Source organism: Cydia fagiglandana, chromosome 4 (genome assembly GCF_963556715.1).
Source record: "Cydia fagiglandana chromosome 4, ilCydFagi1.1, whole genome shotgun sequence".
Classification (NCBI taxonomy): domain Eukaryota; kingdom Metazoa; phylum Arthropoda; class Insecta; order Lepidoptera; family Tortricidae; genus Cydia; species Cydia fagiglandana.
In genome coordinates this window covers 13,832,529-13,852,842 of record NC_085935.1, presented here as the reverse complement: position 1 = coordinate 13,852,842, position 20,314 = coordinate 13,832,529, and the positions used below count along the sequence as shown (strand labels likewise).

At 37.8% G+C, this 20,314-nt stretch overlaps 4 protein-coding genes across 4 annotated transcripts; 1 reads left to right on the top strand and 3 right to left on the bottom strand.

The window, feature by feature from the left end:
- The first annotated feature begins 335 nt into the window (after positions 1-335).
- Positions 336-1,223, top strand: LOC134663771 (small ribosomal subunit protein uS13). The gene is made up of 3 exons (XM_063520253.1): positions 336-462; positions 597-782; positions 925-1,223. The coding sequence occupies exons 1-3, from the start codon at positions 460-462 to the stop codon at positions 1,192-1,194; spliced, it is 459 nt and encodes a 152-aa protein (XP_063376323.1). The 5' UTR covers positions 336-459; the 3' UTR covers positions 1,195-1,223.
- Positions 1,224-2,549: 1,326 nt separating this feature from the next.
- LOC134663770 (zinc transporter zipt-7.2) lies at positions 2,550-3,770 on the bottom strand. Its single transcript, XM_063520252.1, has one exon. It carries the CDS (start codon positions 3,663-3,665, stop codon positions 2,616-2,618), a length of 1,050 nt encoding a protein of 349 aa, XP_063376322.1. The 5' UTR covers positions 3,666-3,770; the 3' UTR covers positions 2,550-2,615.
- A 1,405-nt stretch (positions 3,771-5,175) lies between these two features.
- On the bottom strand, positions 5,176-13,861 carry LOC134663795 (carcinine transporter). The gene is made up of 8 exons (XM_063520297.1): positions 13,735-13,861; positions 13,073-13,309; positions 12,405-12,569; positions 11,742-12,000; positions 10,600-11,226; positions 6,460-6,641; positions 5,970-6,148; positions 5,176-5,386 (listed from the first exon to the last, which is right to left on the bottom strand). Exons 1-8 carry the CDS (start codon positions 13,786-13,788, stop codon positions 5,188-5,190), a joined length of 1,902 nt encoding a protein of 633 aa, XP_063376367.1. The 5' UTR covers positions 13,789-13,861; the 3' UTR covers positions 5,176-5,187.
- Positions 13,862-15,192: 1,331 nt separating this feature from the next.
- Positions 15,193-18,856, bottom strand: LOC134663810 (uncharacterized). Its single transcript, XM_063520318.1, has 3 exons — positions 18,395-18,856; positions 17,787-17,990; positions 15,193-16,809 (listed from the first exon to the last, which is right to left on the bottom strand). The coding sequence occupies exons 1-3, from the start codon at positions 18,497-18,499 to the stop codon at positions 16,723-16,725; spliced, it is 396 nt and encodes a 131-aa protein (XP_063376388.1). The 5' UTR covers positions 18,500-18,856; the 3' UTR covers positions 15,193-16,722.
- Between the last annotated feature and the right edge of the window lie 1,458 nt (positions 18,857-20,314).

Genomic DNA, 20,314 nt, shown 5'->3' with positions numbered 1-20,314 from the left:
ACTGTCAATCTAGTTAAGTGAAAAAGAATATCGTAATTTGGTTCTTTAACAACGCTGTGATATTTATTGCATTTGTTTAAATGTTGTCAGTTTTTCACTAGCTCAAAGAAAACACTCAATTATATTTCCTGAAAAGAAACAGTGTATACGGAAAAAGGACGTATATTTCAAATATCTGTACGAAAAACCCTTATTTTGGATTTAAGCTGTAAAAGAGATGGGCGTAACCAACTAACCATACGGGCCCTACCCCTACGGTCATAATATGTTTGTGGCATAACATACAAATATGAAATATTTGACAGTAAACAGGAGTTTTAGTTATTAAAATCCATAGACACTGATTTAAACTGGCAATATTTTTTGACAGCTTTGACAATCCATTTTTGACGTTTTTGACGTTCTTTTCATGTTGTTGTAGAGTGCTTGCGGACGTTTGGCCATATTAAATTCGCCGAAATGGTATATAATCCTTCAATTACTAATTAATCGTGAAGTGAAAATTGGTCCATTTTATTTTTAGAGACTCTTAGACAGTGTTATGATGTGTGTGTATGCATATTTTCCCGATTATTCAATAATATTTATTGTTGCAGTCGCTCGTAATTCCGGACAAGTTTCAACATATTCTTCGTATTATGAATACGAACATCGATGGCAAACGTAAAGTTATGTTTGCCATGACGGCCATCAAGGGAGTAGGCCGCAGATATTCGAACATCGTCCTGAAGAAGGCCGACATTGACCTGGACAAGCGTGCTGGAGAATGCACCGAGGAGGAGGTACCGATTTTTGCATCTTTTTGTGCAGGCTTCTATATCTACCACCACTCAAAAACTCCCTGTACAATCAGTAGCTCCTCGCTTGGCTAATAATTCATCAGTTTTCTTGGTTTTATTAGACTAAAATCTAATTTATTTTCAGGTAGAAAAGATCATCACTATCATGTCCAACCCAAGGCAGTACAAAATCCCCGACTGGTTCTTGAACAGACAGAAGGACATTGTTGACGGAAAGTACAGCCAGCTGACCTCCTCCAACTTGGACTCGAAGCTCCGTGAAGATTTGGAGAGGCTGAAGAAGATCCGTGCCCACAGGGGCATGCGTCACTACTGGGGCCTGCGTGTGCGCGGTCAACACACCAAGACCACCGGCAGGAGAGGACGTACTGTTGGTGTGTCCAAGAAGAAGTAAACTATAAAATAAATATAATATTTCTCCAACATTTGCATTTTTATTGAAGACTAAATATTTTCAGTTAACCATGTCAATATCAGTGTATTAAAACACATTCTTTTCACATATTCCTGCTAGTAAAAATTCAAAAGTCAAATACTCACACAATTTAGTTTTAGTGACATGGTTAGCTAGCTGTCCTACAGAAATAGTAGCTAAATAATATTTTTCCAGAAAGTCAAATTGGCAAATAATATAATATTAGTTTTGTATAAAATCTTAAAACAAATGTCCATATATCATTCTCTTTGTTATTCATATTCTCTTTGTGAATCATATATTATGTAGCTGCAGTTATTTCTTTGACATTGATAACAGTGCAGCCACACATGCAATTGCATTGTCACCAAATGCTGAGTAAGATTAGACATGTTTTGAACTTGGTAGTCCTTATGAGTGAGAAAATATACTGTAAATGTTCTTATAAGTCATTAACAAACATGTCATTGATGAGGATTCTAACCAAATTTTAAGTCATCTTATGGCATTTTTTTAAGAACAATTTGCTGCTCTATACAGCACAACTTGAGTTTTGATTTGCACCCACAGTTTTGATTTGTACAGTCAAGTCTAAAAATATTGATACAGAAAAAGTGTCAATGATATGTATACAATACCTTAATATATGGGCAATAAGTTCGTGTTGAGTATACATATGTCTGCTACTTTGTCTGTATCAATATTTTTAGACATGATTGTACTTGCCCCTGTCAGGCGTGTCTCACTCCGCGATTTCGTTGCTTTGCTACAGGTAGCTAAAAGTGCATCTGTTCGGCCCCAATTTTCGGGTTTGCCATAAGCCGCGCGTGGCGCTGTCGCCACCTAGCGGCCATATCTGTGCTGATCGTAACAGACGCGTTTTGTTAGAGAGTGAGTCTTCTGTACTTAGTACTATTATTTATTCTGTGCCCCTGTTAACTTTTTGCAAGTCTGCATACTTTTCTGCATATTTAGACAGGTGTAACAAATTAATTCGCAACAAACAGGTGCAACCAATTAGTTATGCATTCCTTTTTAGCTATAGAAAGGCCAAAAGAAACCTACTGTTGGTTGTTATTCAAATTGAAACTTGATGTAAGGATATTACTGGATGTATTCTATGTCATCTCATGGTTTCCAGCATGCCTCTATTTACAGCCTCTACTTTCATTAAGGGTTCTTTATCCTTGTAGCCATCGAGTTGGCTCGCGAGCCAGCACGGTATCCATTGCGCAGCTGCCGCGCGAGCCAATGTTCGATGGTTTGCCACGCGATATGGAGACTGGGCTTTAGTATGCTTGTAAGGAAATTAGTTGTAAATAAAAAAATCGTAATTGTGATGTTTTGATAGTTTAATAAGTGTACAACATAAAATAGGAATATTTACACTGAACTTATATTTATTCATATTGTGCTATAAGTACCATCATGTACACTCCAGCCAGGAGTGCAACAATTTCTTTGATAGACTGTGACAACTTGTTGGCACCTTCCAACAATTCTGGAATAACTGAAACAGTGGCAATATAGATAAAGCCACCCGCTGTAAAAGGAAGTACTAGTTTAGATACAACACTATCCTCGTAGCCTTGTAGATAAATTGAGATAAGAGTTCCTGAGATCGCTCCAAAGGCAGTCAGCAGTTGCAACATCATGGCCTTTCTCCGGGAGCAGCCAGACTGCACCAGAATAGCAAAGTCTCCGATCTCATGAGGAATTTCATGGAGTAAAATAGTGACAGTAGTGATGTAGCCAATATTTTTCCCAGCAATGAATGATGCTCCAATAGCTAAGCCGTCAGTGAAGTTGTGGGTGAAATCTGCAGCAAGGTTGAGGTATCCCGCTATTTTGATCTCGGGCTCTTTTTTGTCCTTTCCCTTCTTTTTCAATTTATCATCGTTTTTCTTCTTGTCGCCTCCATGGGAGTGTCCATGTTCTCCACTAAACAGCCGCACGGATTTCTCGACGACTAGGAAGGCGATGATGCCGCCGAGCACGCCGAGCCCTACGCTGGTGTCATGCGGCGCGTGCTGCTCGCCGCCGTGCGAGTGGCTGTGGCTGTGCCCGCCGCCTTCACCGCCGCTCGCCGCCAGCGCGTGCGGTATCAAGTGCAAAAAAGCATCTCCGAGAAGTCCGCCCGAAGCGAACGATAACAAAACCTTTAACAGTGGTTGTTTCTCAACAGTCCCATCTATAGGTATGAAGAAGAGAATAAAAAATGGCACTATGCTTATAAAAACTGTAGAACTCAGGGCGTTCACGTACAGGTCGTAGTCTGGTTCCATTATCTTTTTTTGTTCTGACTTTGTTTCGTGTTGTTCGTTTGCAGCTTTCGAATACTTGTACGACGGCGGCTCATCATGAGAATGTGAATGAGAGTGGCCCAATACTACAACTGTGGCAAATGCTAATAGAACACATGTTAATATTGATTTATTAACTTTAAACATTTTTAATAGAGAAGCTACAACTACAGTAAAGTTCTCACTCAATATGAGGCGGTAGCGCAATATAAACTATTCGTACACAACAAGATGATGTGTGCCTCGCTGACGACTGACAGAATCGAATGACACGATTGACACATGACATGTCATAGATATAAGAATGTTTACGTTCCAAAACAAGTAGATGTTATTAGGTTTTATACATACTAGTGATTCATTGCGGTTAGAGCCGTAACACACTACTGCACCGCACCAAAGTCGCAGTGCGGTGCGGTAGTGTATTACGGTGCAATGACAAGCAACCAAAAACATTGCCCTCAAGTCCATAACAAGAAAAAAAACGAAAAACATATCCATTTCGGACTTTTTTTTAATATTAGGAAAAAAGTTATAAAATGGCGGCAAATGGAGTTGTTTGTAATTTTTAGCTTTTTATTTTCTAAAATTGGTTGATATAGTAAAATTAAAAACCGCTTCATATTGACATATAATTTAATAAAAATGCTTCATTAAATAAAAGCATAAGCAGCTTCAGGTAAGACAATATTGTTTCCTAAATATGTTTATTATTTATACATTATATTTCCTCTTTGTTTGGGATAAGCGTGTACCGCAGTAGAAATAGGCATTTTCTGACTCTGAAATTTGTTAGGTCTCGGTAAGCCTCTCTATGGAAGCCAAGTACCTCGTCAGAAATTGTCTCTTTTTCCATCCCTCGGCCTCAAGTTTGTCAATACCTTAAAATTAATACCTACTTTCATTCTCTTATGGTACCTCTACACTATTGGCCTGATGGGCATTGGGAAATTGCAGGTGATCCCTATCGTGTGGAGGCTTTAATGGCCTGCAATGCTGCTGCTGGCCTATGATCGGTGATGATGGAGCGTAATTGCCATTCTGTTGGTTTTCGGGCTAACATCAAAGGAAGTGACGGACACGATTGCGCGCACGACCATACGATGGAGTCGCCACCCATTCTGTAATGGACCATCATTGCCGATGGTGTAGAGGAGCCATTAAATTTACATCTCGAATAACATGAAAACCAATGAATTTAGAGTCAGACCAAGCTAAGTTGGCAACGATTTTGATAGCACAGGCTGTGAAAGTGTTTATTAAATTATAATTCAATAGAAATTTGATGTTTAAAATAACACTTGCACAGTCTGTGTTATCAAAATCGCTGCCAACTTAGCTTGGTCTGATTCTAGTCCCCCTGGTTGACTGGGTTTGAATAATTGCAAATTAGCTTTTGGAGTGCAAAAAAGTCTAGAATTTGTAACCCCTTCCAAGGAATAGGCAGAATTAACAATCACCTATGTCTAATCTTCACTCGGGCTCGACTCGGCACATATTACAGGTACTAGGTAAATACAAACTCGGATACATTGCGTATGCAAGTACCTTAAGTACTTACGCTTGGTACAGTTAAATAAAAAAAAGTTTTGCGCATTTAAGTGTGTCCTACGTAGTAACTATTTACGTAGTAACTATTTATTAATCTGTGGTCCTACGTTGTTTTAATTTAAAACCAATAAGTCATTCTCATGTTTCCATCGATGTCTCTCTGCGTTTCCAAAATGCTGTTTTGCCTTGTTAGTTTGCGCATGGAGCTCCGTCTCCGAGACAGTAGTTCGGGTACTTGGTCCTGTTCCTCCATTAATGGTGCTTGCGTTAGTTCCATTTGGTCGAGGTTTTCATAGGATTCTGATCCAGCCACAGTCCTGTAACAGTAATCAAGTATTTTTTTCAGTTAAACAATAGGTCCGAGGGAACGAAATGACCACTTGATGAAAGCTGCTTGCCCCCAAACCAGCGATCCCACCCTGGTACTAAACAGCATCACTTCCTTAGTCTCCGACCGAGGCAATGCGATGCTGTTCGGATGCGGATAAGTGTGCGTTATACGTATGACAAGGACCCCTATTCGACAAGCGACCTTTGACGTATCGTGTTGATCTCTCGTTGATGTGGGAAAAATCATAAGTTCTCGAATACGTACAATGTCAAAATTTGACATTAACAATCCACAGTTAGGGTGACAAGCAAACCAAACCGAACCACCCTTAGTTTAGAGTTGAGTTTTGGTTCATGTACCAAATGATATTATCCACCGTTGATGGAATCAACACTCAGTATGCAATAAAATCAACTGTTGATTTGACGTGGATGCGAAATCTGACAGTTGTACATGTCGAATTTGTCCCCAGTACAATTTTAACTTTCTAATTTTGTAACTTGTAGTTTTCTAGGTACCAAGATATAATATTGAATTTCTCTATAAATACCTACTCTATGGTTAGTTACCTTTGCTCTCCGCAGACCATACAGTCCTTGTAGCTCCAATCTTTACCGAATTCTTCTCCTTCTTCAGCGGTTTGAGGTAGTGGGGTATTGAGTGTCTCCGGCAGACGCAGGGCCGTCAAACCTCCCACGACCGATAGTGCTCCCATAACTACTAGTGGCAACACGAGATTACTCGAACCCTACAAAGGAAAGTTTATTTGTAGCCTAGTTGGTACAGTCAGTCCCCTAACATGACATGAGTATCCACTTTTATACAGGGTGGTAAAAATTATTGGACCATGGAGGGAAAGTAACTTAAAACCTAAACCTCACTTTACATAAATCAATCAATTATTTATTAAAAAAAAAACTGCGCCCAAAGATTTTTTTTTAATTCGCTTAGTTCGTTCCCTCGATGAAGTGATAAGAGTATGGAGTATGGGAGTTGAACAAGTTGATATGTACCAAGTATCAGATGAGCGCGTGACGAAGTTTGAAATACTTTTCTTACCAAGTAGTTTATAAAAGGTATGACAATGAGTCCCAAGCCGCCTATGTAGGCAGAGGTGCCAATGCCCACGCCGCGAAGCTCGGTCGGGTACAGCTCTCCGGCGTACGGGTATATTATCAGGAAGGAGGCGGATATGAAACACTTGGATATTAAGTACAGGATCAAGGTTGCCGTTTGAGCATCTGGAAAAATTCCGTGGTTACTATTTTTTTTATTACCTATATTGTGGGCAATTCTAGTAAAAAATGATAATGAGCGTAAGGAATATCAAAGTTATAGGTAGGCTCTGCGCTCGACGTTTACGCAGGTTGGGGCAGATCGTTACGAATACGAAGTTGCTAGCAAGCGGGAAGACCTGGGCCCAGTTTTATAAAGTTACAGGTTACAAGTTTACAGGCGTTTACTGGCAACACTTGCTCCGTTTTTTACAATTTGCGTTTTATAAAAGTGTTGTGTTACAATTTTACAGGTTACAGGTACAAGTGCCTGTAGCTCAACCATAGACGAAAATATGGGAGTTTAATAGTTTTAAACTCATAATCGAACAAGCGTTTTATAAAAATATTGTAAATTACAAGTGTAGATTGGTACACTTGTAACAAAAACTTACATACGTCTTGAGTCCTGTAACAGCACAACAGCAGCTACTTGTAGTGTCTCAGTGATTCGCTCTTTCGCTCATAATTCTTAATTTTAATTAAAATTATTTGTTTTCTGAGAGATTTTAAACTTTACTCTATTATTAGGCACCAACGCCAACGATTGTGCCAGGGCATGCATACTTTTCCATGCACTGACCTATCAGTTTTTGTTAATGTATCTGAAATATATAGTAAATAAGAAATAAAGTGACAATATGTTTGATATTGATTTTATTGATGATTCGTTTTATTTTATCTACTAGGACGGAAAGGGATTAGTGCCGATAGTTGTCGTTGATTTATTAGCATTCTCGTCTCGTCGTCTCTTTTTTTAAGTACCTACGGTATAGTGCATTCACATTATGGCAAAGTGTACTATTCATAATTTATACGATACACAGCGTAGGTACTTATCTTTGAGCCGCTACCGAAACGATACATTTTAATGTAATGTGAAACAGTACTTATTTACTTATTAGGTAAATATTTCATTAAATCTAACTTAATCTGAATCTGAAAACGGCCTAAAAAGTATATCCTTGGCATCGAACACCGCTCTCAACCACTCGATTTTTCCTTCATTTCTGGCCATTTTTCCAGTAATTAAGGTAAACGGCCCCAAGTTCGTGTTAGTACGTTATTTCGTTAGTTTTTTTTCTGGCGCAAATAATAAGGAATTCAAATATCTTTTATTCAAATTATACATATGAAAAAAATCTGTATTATTTAATCTCTTCAATAAAATGATAACCAATATTTTAGTGATTAAACTAAGAGTAATACGACGGTCGAAACAGTTAGACGGCCGCGAATAGCTGTGTTGTATGCGTGCACTTTTTTTAGGCGTAAGGTGCGCGCTCTCACTTGTTAAGCTTATAGGAAGGAAAAGCTAAACCCATTCGAATAAAAGTTTTTGGGAGTGTTTCTGTGGGTTCCTTGGTAATTGATTTGATAAGAAAAAAGATTGAATATATGCATAGAAATAACTTAAAATTGCAATAAATCGACTCACGAAATAGCGGTCATTTTATCTTACATGTGTCTCCTATTTCGTGCCACTAACGAATCAAGGATTTTCTAGACACATTTTGAGTGCTTGTTTTTAAATATAACAACAAAGATAATTAAAAAAATAAATTAGAAAACAATTAATGTATTTCATGAAGTTTCGTATGAGCGAAATTCGGTATATGTTTTTTTCACTAGAATTCTCATAAAACGAGTTTGAATGTGACCCGAGTTAAAAATTTTAAGGTATGTTCCACGTATTCTCATATTAACTACTAGCACAATTTTATTTATTATTGAAATTTGATTTATTTTTGTGTATGTTTATTTTTAACGTATAAGATAGTAAATTATTTTATGTAAATAATTATTATTTTTTATTATTTTTTATTTTTTTTAAATTCTATATATTTTTTTTTTATTTAAAATAAAATAAAATAAATAAAATAAAATAAATTAAATAGTATGACTTTTAATTAAGTATTAAAGTACCCATATGGTTTACCTAAGTCTTAATTCAACCATTAAAGTCGACGAGTACAAAAAACTTTAAGCTAGCTCTCAATTTAACCTTTTTTTTTATTATTATTATTTATTTGACCTTACAATTATTCGTAAGTAGGTAAGACCGTTAAATATTTAAAATGATTATCAGCAAATTATCAATTTATCACCAATTACTCTAAGAAAACTTTATGCCGAAACAGGGGACACGAATTCACGAATTTAGGAGCTGACCTAAATTTGTATCACGAAATGGGAGCCAAATAAGAGGTTCACGAAAAAATTCATATAAAAAAAAGTTTCAACTAAAACCCTACAGTTTATACATTAAATTATTAACAAAGAACTAATATAACATATTCAAAAGCTTTCAAGGTAATGATATGCTTAGTAATATTTTAAAAAAATACACAAACTCTCAACTCACTCTCAAGAGCCTTAACCTGCCGAAACAGGGGCCCTTTACCTTAATGTTTTAAAGCAAACAATAACACAGCATTTAGTAGAACACCGAGTATCTATGACAAACGTTTTTTTTTAAATAGTGATGTCCTTCACACTTGTAGATTTCACATGTAATCGAGATTGACCGTGGTTCTTTACAACTGTAATTATCTATGTGTATTTATAAAACACCTGTAGCCGTTCACAGTGCATTACAGGTGCCTGTAGCCTGTACACTTGTAACCTGTAACTTGTAACTTTATAAAACTGGGCCCTGCTACGCGCTACGGCGTAGCGCTCTACGAAATAAATTACGCAGAGGAACCCCTTTGGCCACAAATCTGCTATAGCCAACAAAGGTTACGTACCACAATAAGCACATTCTAATAAATTTCACTATTGTGTGTATACAGGGTGAAATTTAATTCACTGGCCAAATTAAAACAACCGAAAGAACTCGAAAAAATATTAAACACGTGTTTTTTCTTTTAATACCGCTCAGTACATTTTTTTCGAAATAACTCATCATCAAGTTGCCCTAAAAACCTCGTACGTTATGGTGAACCGACAACTACCCACTACACCCGCTTCTCTCTTATCAGTTAAGGTCATTGACACCCCGCCCCTCCCGCTGTTTGCACTCGCGTCACCAATTATGGACCCTATTGCAGCGAGATTACCTACATAAGTTGCTAATTTTTCCTTTCATATTAACGGGCTTAGAACCGTCAAAATGCAAAGGCAACCCATTTTTAATCTAAAATGTTATTTCTGACTAATGATTATTAACAAAATGTCCGTGGCTTAAAAACAATGAGTAAAAACTAAGTCAGGAATCTTTGCATTCAGGCGTATTTAAAAAATTGAATCAACTTACGTACATTTGATTAAAAATCGACGCAATTAACGAAAGTCCCACGAGATGGTACTCTTGGATTCAATCCTTGTCTGCGAAGGCGTGGAACGGATTCCATTTCGTATAATCTTTGTGCACCATGTAAACACTCACCACTTAATAAATAACACCGTACCACTTCGTAAACCACCACTTCCCGGTTCGAAAACATTTTTTTTTTACCTTAGTACGCGCGCGATTATTATTTTAAGGTTGGCGAGTGACGAGTGACCATTTATGCTTACCGTTATGTTTACCGCTAGCGCGGAATGGTTTAGTTTAGACTACCCTCGAAATTGATAAACCTGCCTACCATCGCCAACACTAACTGGGTGGACCCTATTGCAACGATTATAAGGTTTAGTGAAGGTCAGATAAGGGTTTTGCTGATGTTGTTGTTAAAACCTACTATTAGGTTTGTTTACATTTGTGGTAATAGGGTGACCACGACTCGTGGAAAATATTTAAAAATTCAAAAATGAAAATTAAAAAATAAAGTACTCTTTTTTTTCGCTAAATAGATTCCTTAAGTGTATCCTAGTGCCGGGAATGAATATGGCCAGTGATTTAAATTTCACCCTGTATAAAAATTAAATTAGTTGTATTCTATAGGTACAAAGTTTACAACGACAATAATATTAAACTTACCACTCGGCAATAACACTGTAGCTATACAAAAGAATCCACTTATGACCATGGATAAACAGAGAGGCCACCTCCGACCGATCCTATCCATGAGAACCCAGCAAACCAAATAGCTCGGTATCTCCACAGCCGAAGATAAAAAGAAGCTCATGTACTGGTTGCTGCCTATGGCCGGTCCATAGTAACTTAAACCAACATATACCATCTCCGAAGCACACCAGTTTAAAGTGATCAACAATGTTTTTAATCGCATGTTAGGCGTCCGACACAGAGCAAACACGCTAGCCACTTTAACTTCCTTCTTCCCTATTTGTTTTTGCTCTAGAACTTGTTTTTGAAGTCTCTCAGTATATTCCACAGGCATTTGCTTACCATTGACCCTGGCTATTGTTTTAAGTATATCGTTCGCCTCTTCAAACCGTTCTCTCATTAGTAACCATCTGGGAGACTCTGGTAACACAAACCAGTACAAGTAATAAAATAGAAAGGGCACTGAGGTAGCCAGGGCTAGTGAGCGCCAGTCTCGTAGGAAATATGTTACTACGGATAGAAGAATCAGCCCCAAAGTGTAGAATATGCAGGTCATGACTGTCACAAATGACCTATAGTTGGGACCGGCTAATTCGAGAGCTGAAACAAATTATAGGCAGTTACCTACTTAGTAGATATATTTAAGTATATATAATATTAAAAAATTTCTCTCATCGACTTTGATATGGGATTGTACCTAATGTATAAATCGATTATGCTACACCTTAAAGCGATGAAAATTAGTATGAGTAAATGGGTACCTAAGTATTTGTGTGAAAATGTATTTTCTTAATTTTTAGGGTTCCGTACCCAAAGGGTAAAACGGGACCCTATTACTAAGACTCCGCTGTCCGTCCGTCCATCCGTCCGTCCGTTCGTTCGTCCGTCCGTCTGTCACCAGGCTGTATCGCACGAACCGTGATAGCTAGGCAGTTGAAATTTTCACAGATGATGTATTTCTGTTGCCGCTATAACAACAAATACTAAAAAGTACGGAACCCTCGGTGGGCGAGTTCGACTCGCACTTGTCCGGTTTTTTACTACAATTAAGTAAGCAACGTATATGCCATTGCAAAGTGTCCAAATTTACAAGTAAGGTAACAAAACAAACTTACAAATAATAAACGGTATTTGGTACACTGCGGGAATAGTCAAGCCCACTATAACTCGCGCCAATACCCACACCCAGTACTCGTGAGCGTAGGCAGTGGTGATGCTTCCAACGAGCAGGGTGGTCAGGCAGGTGAAGAAAGACTTCTTCCGTCCGATTCGGTCGTTCAGTAACCCAAAACCGTATACGCCTATTGGCCCTCCTACGTTTAAGGCGACTAGTCCGAGTGTTGGATAAACGTCGTATTCGCAAACGAGGTTGAACTGCAATAATAAAATAGTTATTTAGGATACAAGTGCGTAAAATAGGAAATTCGCAACGAGTGGCCGAAGGCAGTGTTAAATCGACACGAATTGCGAATTACCTATTCGCACTTGTATCGTGCAACGTTTTACAGTAGGTAATATTAACTCCCATATGACCCTTTAAATTTTCGACATAGTACCTATATTATAGACGGGTCTAACGCGAATTATATTCAATTACCTTTATTTACCGACGTTTCGACACAGGTTTCACTGGTAATATGGTGGAATATGAGTTAATATGTATTCAAAACGCGAAAGTTTAAAATATTATATAGTACCTATAGTTACGTAATGTACTTATTATAGCACAGGGAGACGGAGCAGTGCTGTATACTTACAATTACAATATATGTACTTACATCAATGACAATAGAAGATATCACCTCTGATGTATCATACTCATAGCCGTCTAAACATGGTTCTGTGGGCCAACTACGGTTGGGCTCTAAAGTATTTCCAGATTCTATAAGTTTTGTCCAGTTAACTGAATATCGCATACATTTTTCGTATGTGATGTTGTCCGCCTAAAACATTTCAACATCATAAGTTTGCTAAATAAATAAATTTAATATTAGAAGTAGGTACCTACTCGTACTATTAGATGTACGAGTATAAGTTTATTAACAAAAATAATAGTATTAACATATAATTAAACTAAACATTAAAACTCTAACAACTATTTACACATATTTAATAATAATATTGATATTTACAAATAAAAAAAAGTATTAGAAGTATTAGAACAAATTAAATAATTATTAGGGGCGCCATAAACCTTCAATAACAAGTGCATATACTCGTATACTTGGAAAAATTCGACCTATGCCGCTGTGGCCCCGTGGCCGAATGTCACAGGCACCTGCCGCGATAGTAGAGGACGCTGGTTCGAATCCAGTCTGGGACACTGGAGGCCTTGGTCATTTTTTCTTAGTACATATATGACAATATGACATTTATTCCTGTTTATAAATATTAGAAGTATTCTTCAACCATATCTTTATTCACTAATCGCGGATAGGGCACCTACCTTTTTAGGTATTGACAGTGTTTTTCGATATGTTTCCGAGATGTTTTGTAATTCGGGGACCCTGCACCAGTGGTCCGGCACGTCCGTCATGAACAGCTGGTTGAACGCGCAGAACCCGCACGGCAGGCACGCCGGCAAGCACACCAGCCACAGTAGCAACTTCTGGTAAATACCAAACTCGCCGATTTTCGGCAACAAGTCATCTAGGTCGATTGCGTCTTCACTTGTTTCGGGGTTCTGGTGTTAAATATAAATTTATTTTTAAACTTTGCTATATGTATGTCATTGAACTTTAACAGGTGCAAATAATGAATAGGATAACTCATTAATCACTCGGTGGGTCAACTGATACAATGTCCCAGAGCAGATCTTTGTTATTTAGAGTCAGTTATAAAAATTCCACATGAGGTTTTTGTGCTAAATTGTTAAAAAGCGCTTTGTACCTATACTACCTATAACGTTATAGTTAAGTAACAAGATTGCACTTATTTAAAAGTTTTCATTTATTGAAATTTAACTTAATAATATATAATTAACTTAATTATCAACCGTTTAATTATGTATTTTACAGACTACATATAGTTTCTAATATTTTATTTTAATTATTTACACTTTACATGTTTTATGATATTTAATTTAGGTACATATGAAGTATCGATTACCGTAACTTTATCTTGAGAACGGTTTTCCGATCCAGACTTAGAATGTTTCGTCATCTTGTTATTAGTTCACTATAAATAAAATATACTATGTGCACAAACGGAACGAAACGTCCTTTCGCGTCAAGTTATTAGGCGACTAGTGCCGAAGAAGCCATATAGTATTAATCTAATTGATCAACGTATAGTTTGTATTTCACTTACGAGCATAATTTAAATTCGACTAAATGGGGCATGCCATAATTAAATCAGGTCAATCCTTATACTTTACTTTAGTAGTTACCTGTAAAAACGAATACAGCGTATATCATGAGAAAAAGCAAAACTGTCGATAAAGTTTCGTTTGATGTCATAGTTCATTCACTATAACATAATAACGTTAGATTAAAAATATGTTGAATGATTGTTCTGAATGGATTCGCCAACGACCACCTTGGGCACTTTTTTCGGTATCCTGTAGATAAATAGTCCTAAGAGAATCGCCAGTACTTATTAACGATGCCATCATCTTATTTTTGGTTATTGATAAGATACGCACATACATAACGGCAATTTTGTGGGCATTTACAGTAGGTACACCTACTAGTATAGTACTTACCTACACTAATAGTATGTAAACATAGTAAATAAACATTACTAACAATAGGTACATAATGCTATGCCATAACAAGTTTCACTATTGTATCGGTATTTACAAATTTTAAAACACGCACAATAAAATAACGGACTGTACCTACGTACTTAGTAAGTTCAGACCAAGGACAACTGAGGATTAACCTGAGAGTTTATGGAGCAAGGCCTAGTGCAAGGATCAGCCTGTTAGACGCAAAACCAGAAAACGAGGTTACGATATGTACTGTAAATAGTATTTATTTGAATTCACCAGTACGAATTAGTGCACTGAATTAGAGATTAACTAATCTCTAATTCAGTGCACTAATTCGTACTGGTGAATTCAAATAAATACTATTCTAGTTAGATACGATATAGTGCAGATATTTATGTGACGTCCCACGGATAACGGTACCTTATGGCGGTTGGCGCTTACGCTATTATTAACGCCGCTCCAATATTATTGCGGCGCTATGCAACGTAAGCGCCGGCAGGCATAAGGTACCTTTTCCGTGGAACGTCACATATCTTCACTATTTCATATCTAGTTAATCCCTAATTCATTTTCCGAATCGCGGCGCCAGCCGCCATAAGGTACCTTTTGCAGTGGAAAGTCACATATCGTTACTTATTTCATATCTAGTGAGTCTCTAATTTATTTTCCGAATCGAGCCGATAGTAACATTTTTCAAGTCGTAATAAAATTATATCGTACAACCGTTGACGCATTGTTCATATAAGTAAATACACGTGTCGTCATGGTCAGTGAATCAATTTCCATATTGGTATAAAGAGCAATATTTCTAATTATAACAGTATAGGAATATCATGCAGCAAATAATTAATGCATTTTTGTTAAAATATTTTATTTGTGAAACGTAGATAAAATTGATACAAGTATTTTAAATTCTTAGAGATATAACTTATATTTTTACACAATAATGAAAACGTGAAATTTGTCTTACGAAGTTGTTTATTCTTGAAACGAATTACAACGAATGTTCTCCATACATATTCGTTGTATTGTAAAAAAACGCAACGTAACCAGACCGCCTTAAGCTAGCGTTTACCACGGCCGCAAAGTACCTATGTGCCCTTTTCTAATCAACTATGTGTGAAAAGGGCATATGTTTTGCGTACGTGATAAAAGTTAGTTCGGTAGCCGATAACCCTCAACAGTCTCTCGCGCACGCACCCATGCGTGCTCATATGCGCACACTTGCCCCTTCTCACAGAAACGAGGGAACAACATTTTACACAATATACGTACCTATCTATACAAATTTTCGAGAATTGACGTCATATACATAGAAAGTAAAGGCTTACTTTTTATATATAATTTAACTAGTTAACATAAAAGTTAAAATCTCTAAAAGGATAGTTTTACAACAAAAAAGCTCATAAAGGTAACATTACTTCCAGAATATCATAACAAGCAAAATAATATATTTAAATCTGTTTTTAATCTAAAAAGTTTAATAATTTATTATTTACATTTTCCAAGTTGGTAAGTAGGTACTTAGTATAATTTGTGCTTTAACAATCACTCAGGTTACATTAATTGTACGTGAACTAACAACCCTTTGGACTGCTTTCTGGTTACCAAGAGATATTTTCAGATTACCTTTCGAGGTATAATAAAATTGAATTTAGCATCATTATCAATATAGGGCACATAGTTTTATGAAAGCACCACGTTTATAATTTCACTAGTCATAAATTGTATAGTCGATTTTAAAATTTGGGATTACATTATCAATTAGTCGGATAAATGTAAAGAGTTGATCTATAAAAAAACGTATTCTTACTTAGCGATCCAGTTCAGTAAATTCAGATTTGTAAAGCATATATGCGTGGAGAATGTCTATTTGTTTTATAACTGTCACTTGTCTTTAATGTAGATATAATAATAATTAAAATTGTTCTCTTTACAATAGTTTTAAGCATACAGTCACTATAGAAGATTACTAAAACCTACAATATGCAGGCTGAAAAAGATTAAGTACTCGTACGTATATAATCTCGTGCTCCTTAGTATACCAAGTCCAAGTTCCCCGACTGTGGACCTCACGCCGCGGGCCGGAGGACGGCGCCGCGGGGCCCCGGCCCGGCCGGCCCGCCCGCTCGCGTACTACACTTACACAACGTCAAAGAAAATACACTAGCAAACCGAAGTCCTTATTGACTACAAGTAAATACGTATTCATTTCAGATGTTTCAAAATCTCGTATCAAATTAAGGCTCGGGTAGGTAATAAAATGTATACACTTTTGAACATTAAATGTTTGGCTATTTTTCGGTAACTTTGAAAATGTGTTACACATTTATACAATGGTCGCATATGCGCTGAGGAGAGGGCGCGAGGCGCCGCCACCGCCGCTACGTGAGCAGCTTGAAGAACATGATGCCCAGCGAGATGTTGATGAACAACACCAGGATCACCAGCTGCTGCCGCGAGAACCAGTCCTGCAAATAATACACACATTTTACTAAGATTAGATACTCCAATCCGGTCAATACAATCATCGCGCATAATGCTAACGCTACGTCTTACGTAGGCGAACAACGCGCGAACGCGGCGCGGCGCGGCGCGGCGAAAGCGGCCGCCGCCGCGCCGCGCCGCGCCGCGCCGCCTGACATTCGCGTGCAAATCGCGCCGCACCGCGTTCGCAACGAGATCGCTTACGTAGGACACTTCTATGGGCATCAAAGGATTGATTTCGCCGCGCCGCGCCGCGCCGCGTTCGCGCGTTGTTCGCCTACGTAAGACGTAGCGTAACTGCTCCGAGTATTAATTAATTTTTGTTAATTAATTAAAGTTTGAAAGTTACTAGCTCTATGTTGCTACTATGTATGTACAGGACTATAACAGCAAAAATCAAAAATCGACCAACTATCGCCTTATTTGGAGTAAAATAGAATTGCGAGCTTCGGTATTAGCGGCATTCAAGCGCTGGTGGCCTAGCGGTAAGAGCGTGCGACTTTCAATCCGGAGGTCGCGGGTTCAAACCCCGGCTCGTACCAATGAGTTTTTCGGAACTTATGTACGAATTATCATTTGATATTTGCCAGTCGCTTTTCGGTGAAGGAAAACATCGTGAGGAAACCGGACTAATCCCAATAAGGCCTATTTTCCCCTCTGGGTTGGAAGGTCAGATGGCAGTCGCTTTCGTAAAAACTAGTGCCTACGTCAAATCATGGGATTAGTTGTCAAGCGGACCCCAGGCTCCCATGAGCCGTGGCAAAATGCCGGGATAACGCCAGGAAGAAGAAGGTATTAGCGGCATTCAGTGCCACAATACGAGTGTATTTGTTCCAAAAGTTTGAGTTTTCACAAGCGTAGCTTGTTTGTTTTGTAATGAGGTGCTATTAGTAAAGACTTTTTAAATAACATTATTTTGCGAATGTCATTCCGTCCACACAATTCGTAGAACATAACTGACCTTAACTTGTGGACTGACTAAGTACAGCAGAGGGTTGGCTCTCAGCTTCTCCGACTCCTCGTACATGCGGCGCACCTCCTCGCGCCGCGCGGAGCCGAGCATGGAGACCTCCTCGCGGGACATGCCGCTGTTGGCTGCTTGCGGCATGCCCGCCACGTCAGGGAGGGACTTCTTGCGTTGGAGCGCCTGAGGCGTGCTTAACATCTGAAACACATGGATGCAAACTCTTCATTGGTTCTTATCGATCTTGTCAACAGTCTCTGCTCCGCTACGCTACCTAGTATTAACATATTTGTACTATTTGGGTGCTATATTATATAGGTATTTACTTTTGCTAAAGCGACTACCCATATCTTTCAAAACCATTGGTAACTAGCCCGTAGTACAATTGGGCACACTTTGAATAAAAATTTATTTAAATGTATAAATCAGGAAATGACCGTAATATTTCTTTTCTGAAAATTATTCTTGAAGGAATAAATACGGTAAAATAAACTACTCTACAAGACGATAGTCTAAGTCCAAGTAGTTAGTATTAAGCCGCGTTTGGGCTACAATAGCGAAATAATCGCGACGGAGATTAAGTACCTATTTCTACTCGGTATTACCTCCACGGGAGGCACGTTAATCCAGCTCTCCGAAGCGCGCCGCGCCAGGATCGCTGGCGAGCACATGAGGTCCTCGTCCTCATCATCTTCTCCTTGATACCACATTTTCGATACTTGAAATTATTATCTCATTTATTCACGAACTGATAATTCACCGAGATTAAAAAATCCGTCACATTTCACCATTCCAACAAGAAGTAAGTCCGGGTATATTTTAACTGTGAGATAGCGGTTTAATTGTTACTCTTACGGGTATTAAAGTACATTTTATTTGTGTATAATTAGCAAGAGGTGATGCGCGGAAAGCGGCAGTGAGCGACTGTCTCTCGATATAGAAATAGAACGGGCTGAGCTGAGTCGCGGGTCGTGGCGCCGACTCGCGCGCTCCGCCTACATGCCGTATACATAACCGGCCACCAAGCGGCGCGCACGCGTCTCGACTTTGCGGCCCAAATACCGAACACTCTTTTACTACCTAAACCATGCAAGTCTAAAAGCAGTACCTCGTACAAATGTCTATACAAGATAATTTTGAGTAATCGTTGAATATACACAGAAGAAAATATTTTATTAAGTCCGGAGTAGTCCGTACCGTACAGGTTTTGGTTTAAGTACTAAGTAATGTTTGCGTGCTGAAACTATAAATCCTAAATAATTCGCAGATTCCTTCTCGCTTTTGGCAAGAAGTTAACTTGACCTTCCATTAGTAGGTATTTTGCGTGAGCGAGCGTGGAAATTGTATCTAAATGCGATGTGTTGATGGTTTTAAGTTAATTTAATATCAATGCAAATAATTTTATTTAATAAATAATAGTAGGTATATTATATTTACATTAGAAGTTTTCATGGCGAGGAGTTGATGGTATTCTCATACAGCATATATATATATATATATAATATATATATATATATATATATATAGTTTCTAGTTTCCTTAATAGGTACCTATATATATATATATATATAGGTACCTATTAAGGAAACTAGGTATTCTCTGATTCATAGTTGCTTGCAAGTGTACCTACATATACTACATATAGTGTAGAATGCTGATGCAAGTACGAATAACAATAGGAATTTGGCAGAATCTTGATTCTAAAATATACCTACATGACGGCATATATGTAGGTACCCACATATCAACTAACGGTAAATATGTAGATCCACGCTGTTTGTTTTAACTGTTGTTAGATAAACTAAGCAGTGAGTTATGATTCTATAATCTGACTGGGTGGCTATTTTTGAAAAAAAACATTAGGTATATTTTAGATCGCGCCACGTACGCAGGTATGTTAAAAATGTTATAATATTGCACTTATACTACTCCTTAGACTTTTAAAAATGTTCTTGAGGTTATTTTGCTCATATGAAGCATAGGTATAGTCAAATTGTTTTTCAAATAAAAAGTACGAGGCGCAGTTAGGTGCTAATGGGTAAAAAATCTGATGAGTTTTAGACCAGGGAGCCGATTTTTTAAATTTCCAGCGTTCGATTTCATCACACGAAAATCGGTGGAAAACAGCAAAATGCTAATTTGAAAAATAAGAGCGATATAAATTGTGGATCGAGTGGTATTGACTACTCGTTTTCAATTCTATTAGTAGAATTCAAATGCCGGGTACTGGAGATATTATTGAACGAAATACACGAAATCGAGCGGTCGAAACTCAAAAATCGGCCCCCTGATTCATAAACAATAATTGCATTCCAATCTCATTACTGGCACCAACAAGTGCGAGCGAGATGCCGAATGACGCGATTCGCAGTGCACTTTGTCAGCCATCAATAAGCGCAATCAATCGTATCAGATCAATTCCAAAACCTAAACGGTTTTTTAGTTTTAGTTATTTTAATTGTAGTTTTAGTTTTATATTCCTGTTTATATCTTTTAGTAATTTCTATTAATAAATGAATTCCGTG

Excerpts from the sequence above, each read along its gene's own strand:
- LOC134663771 (XM_063520253.1), top strand. Across the intron at positions 783-924 it reads GAGAATGCACCGAGGAGGAG|GTAGAAAAGATCATCACTAT; the intron begins GTACCGATTTTT and ends ATTTATTTTCAG.
- LOC134663795 (XM_063520297.1), bottom strand. The coding sequence starts at position 13,788 with ATGACGAAACATTCTAAGTCTGGATCGGAAAACCGTTCTCAAGATAAA. Across the intron at positions 12,001-12,404 it reads TATCTTCTATTGTCATTGAT|TTCAACCTCGTTTGCGAATA; the intron begins GTAAGTACATAT and ends TTATTATTGCAG. Across the intron at positions 6,149-6,459 it reads TACCTTTTATAAACTACTTG|GGTTCGAGTAATCTCGTGTT; the intron begins GTAAGAAAAGTA and ends TTTCCTTTGTAG.
- LOC134663770 (XM_063520252.1), bottom strand. The coding sequence starts at position 3,665 with ATGTTTAAAGTTAATAAATCAATATTAACATGTGTTCTATTAGCATTT.
- LOC134663810 (XM_063520318.1), bottom strand. The coding sequence starts at position 18,499 with ATGTGGTATCAAGGAGAAGATGATGAGGACGAGGACCTCATGTGCTCG. Across the intron at positions 17,991-18,394 it reads TTAACGTGCCTCCCGTGGAG|ATGTTAAGCACGCCTCAGGC; the intron begins GTAATACCGAGT and ends CATGTGTTTCAG. Across the intron at positions 16,810-17,786 it reads TAGTCAGTCCACAAGTTAAG|GACTGGTTCTCGCGGCAGCA; the intron begins GTCAGTTATGTT and ends TATTATTTGCAG.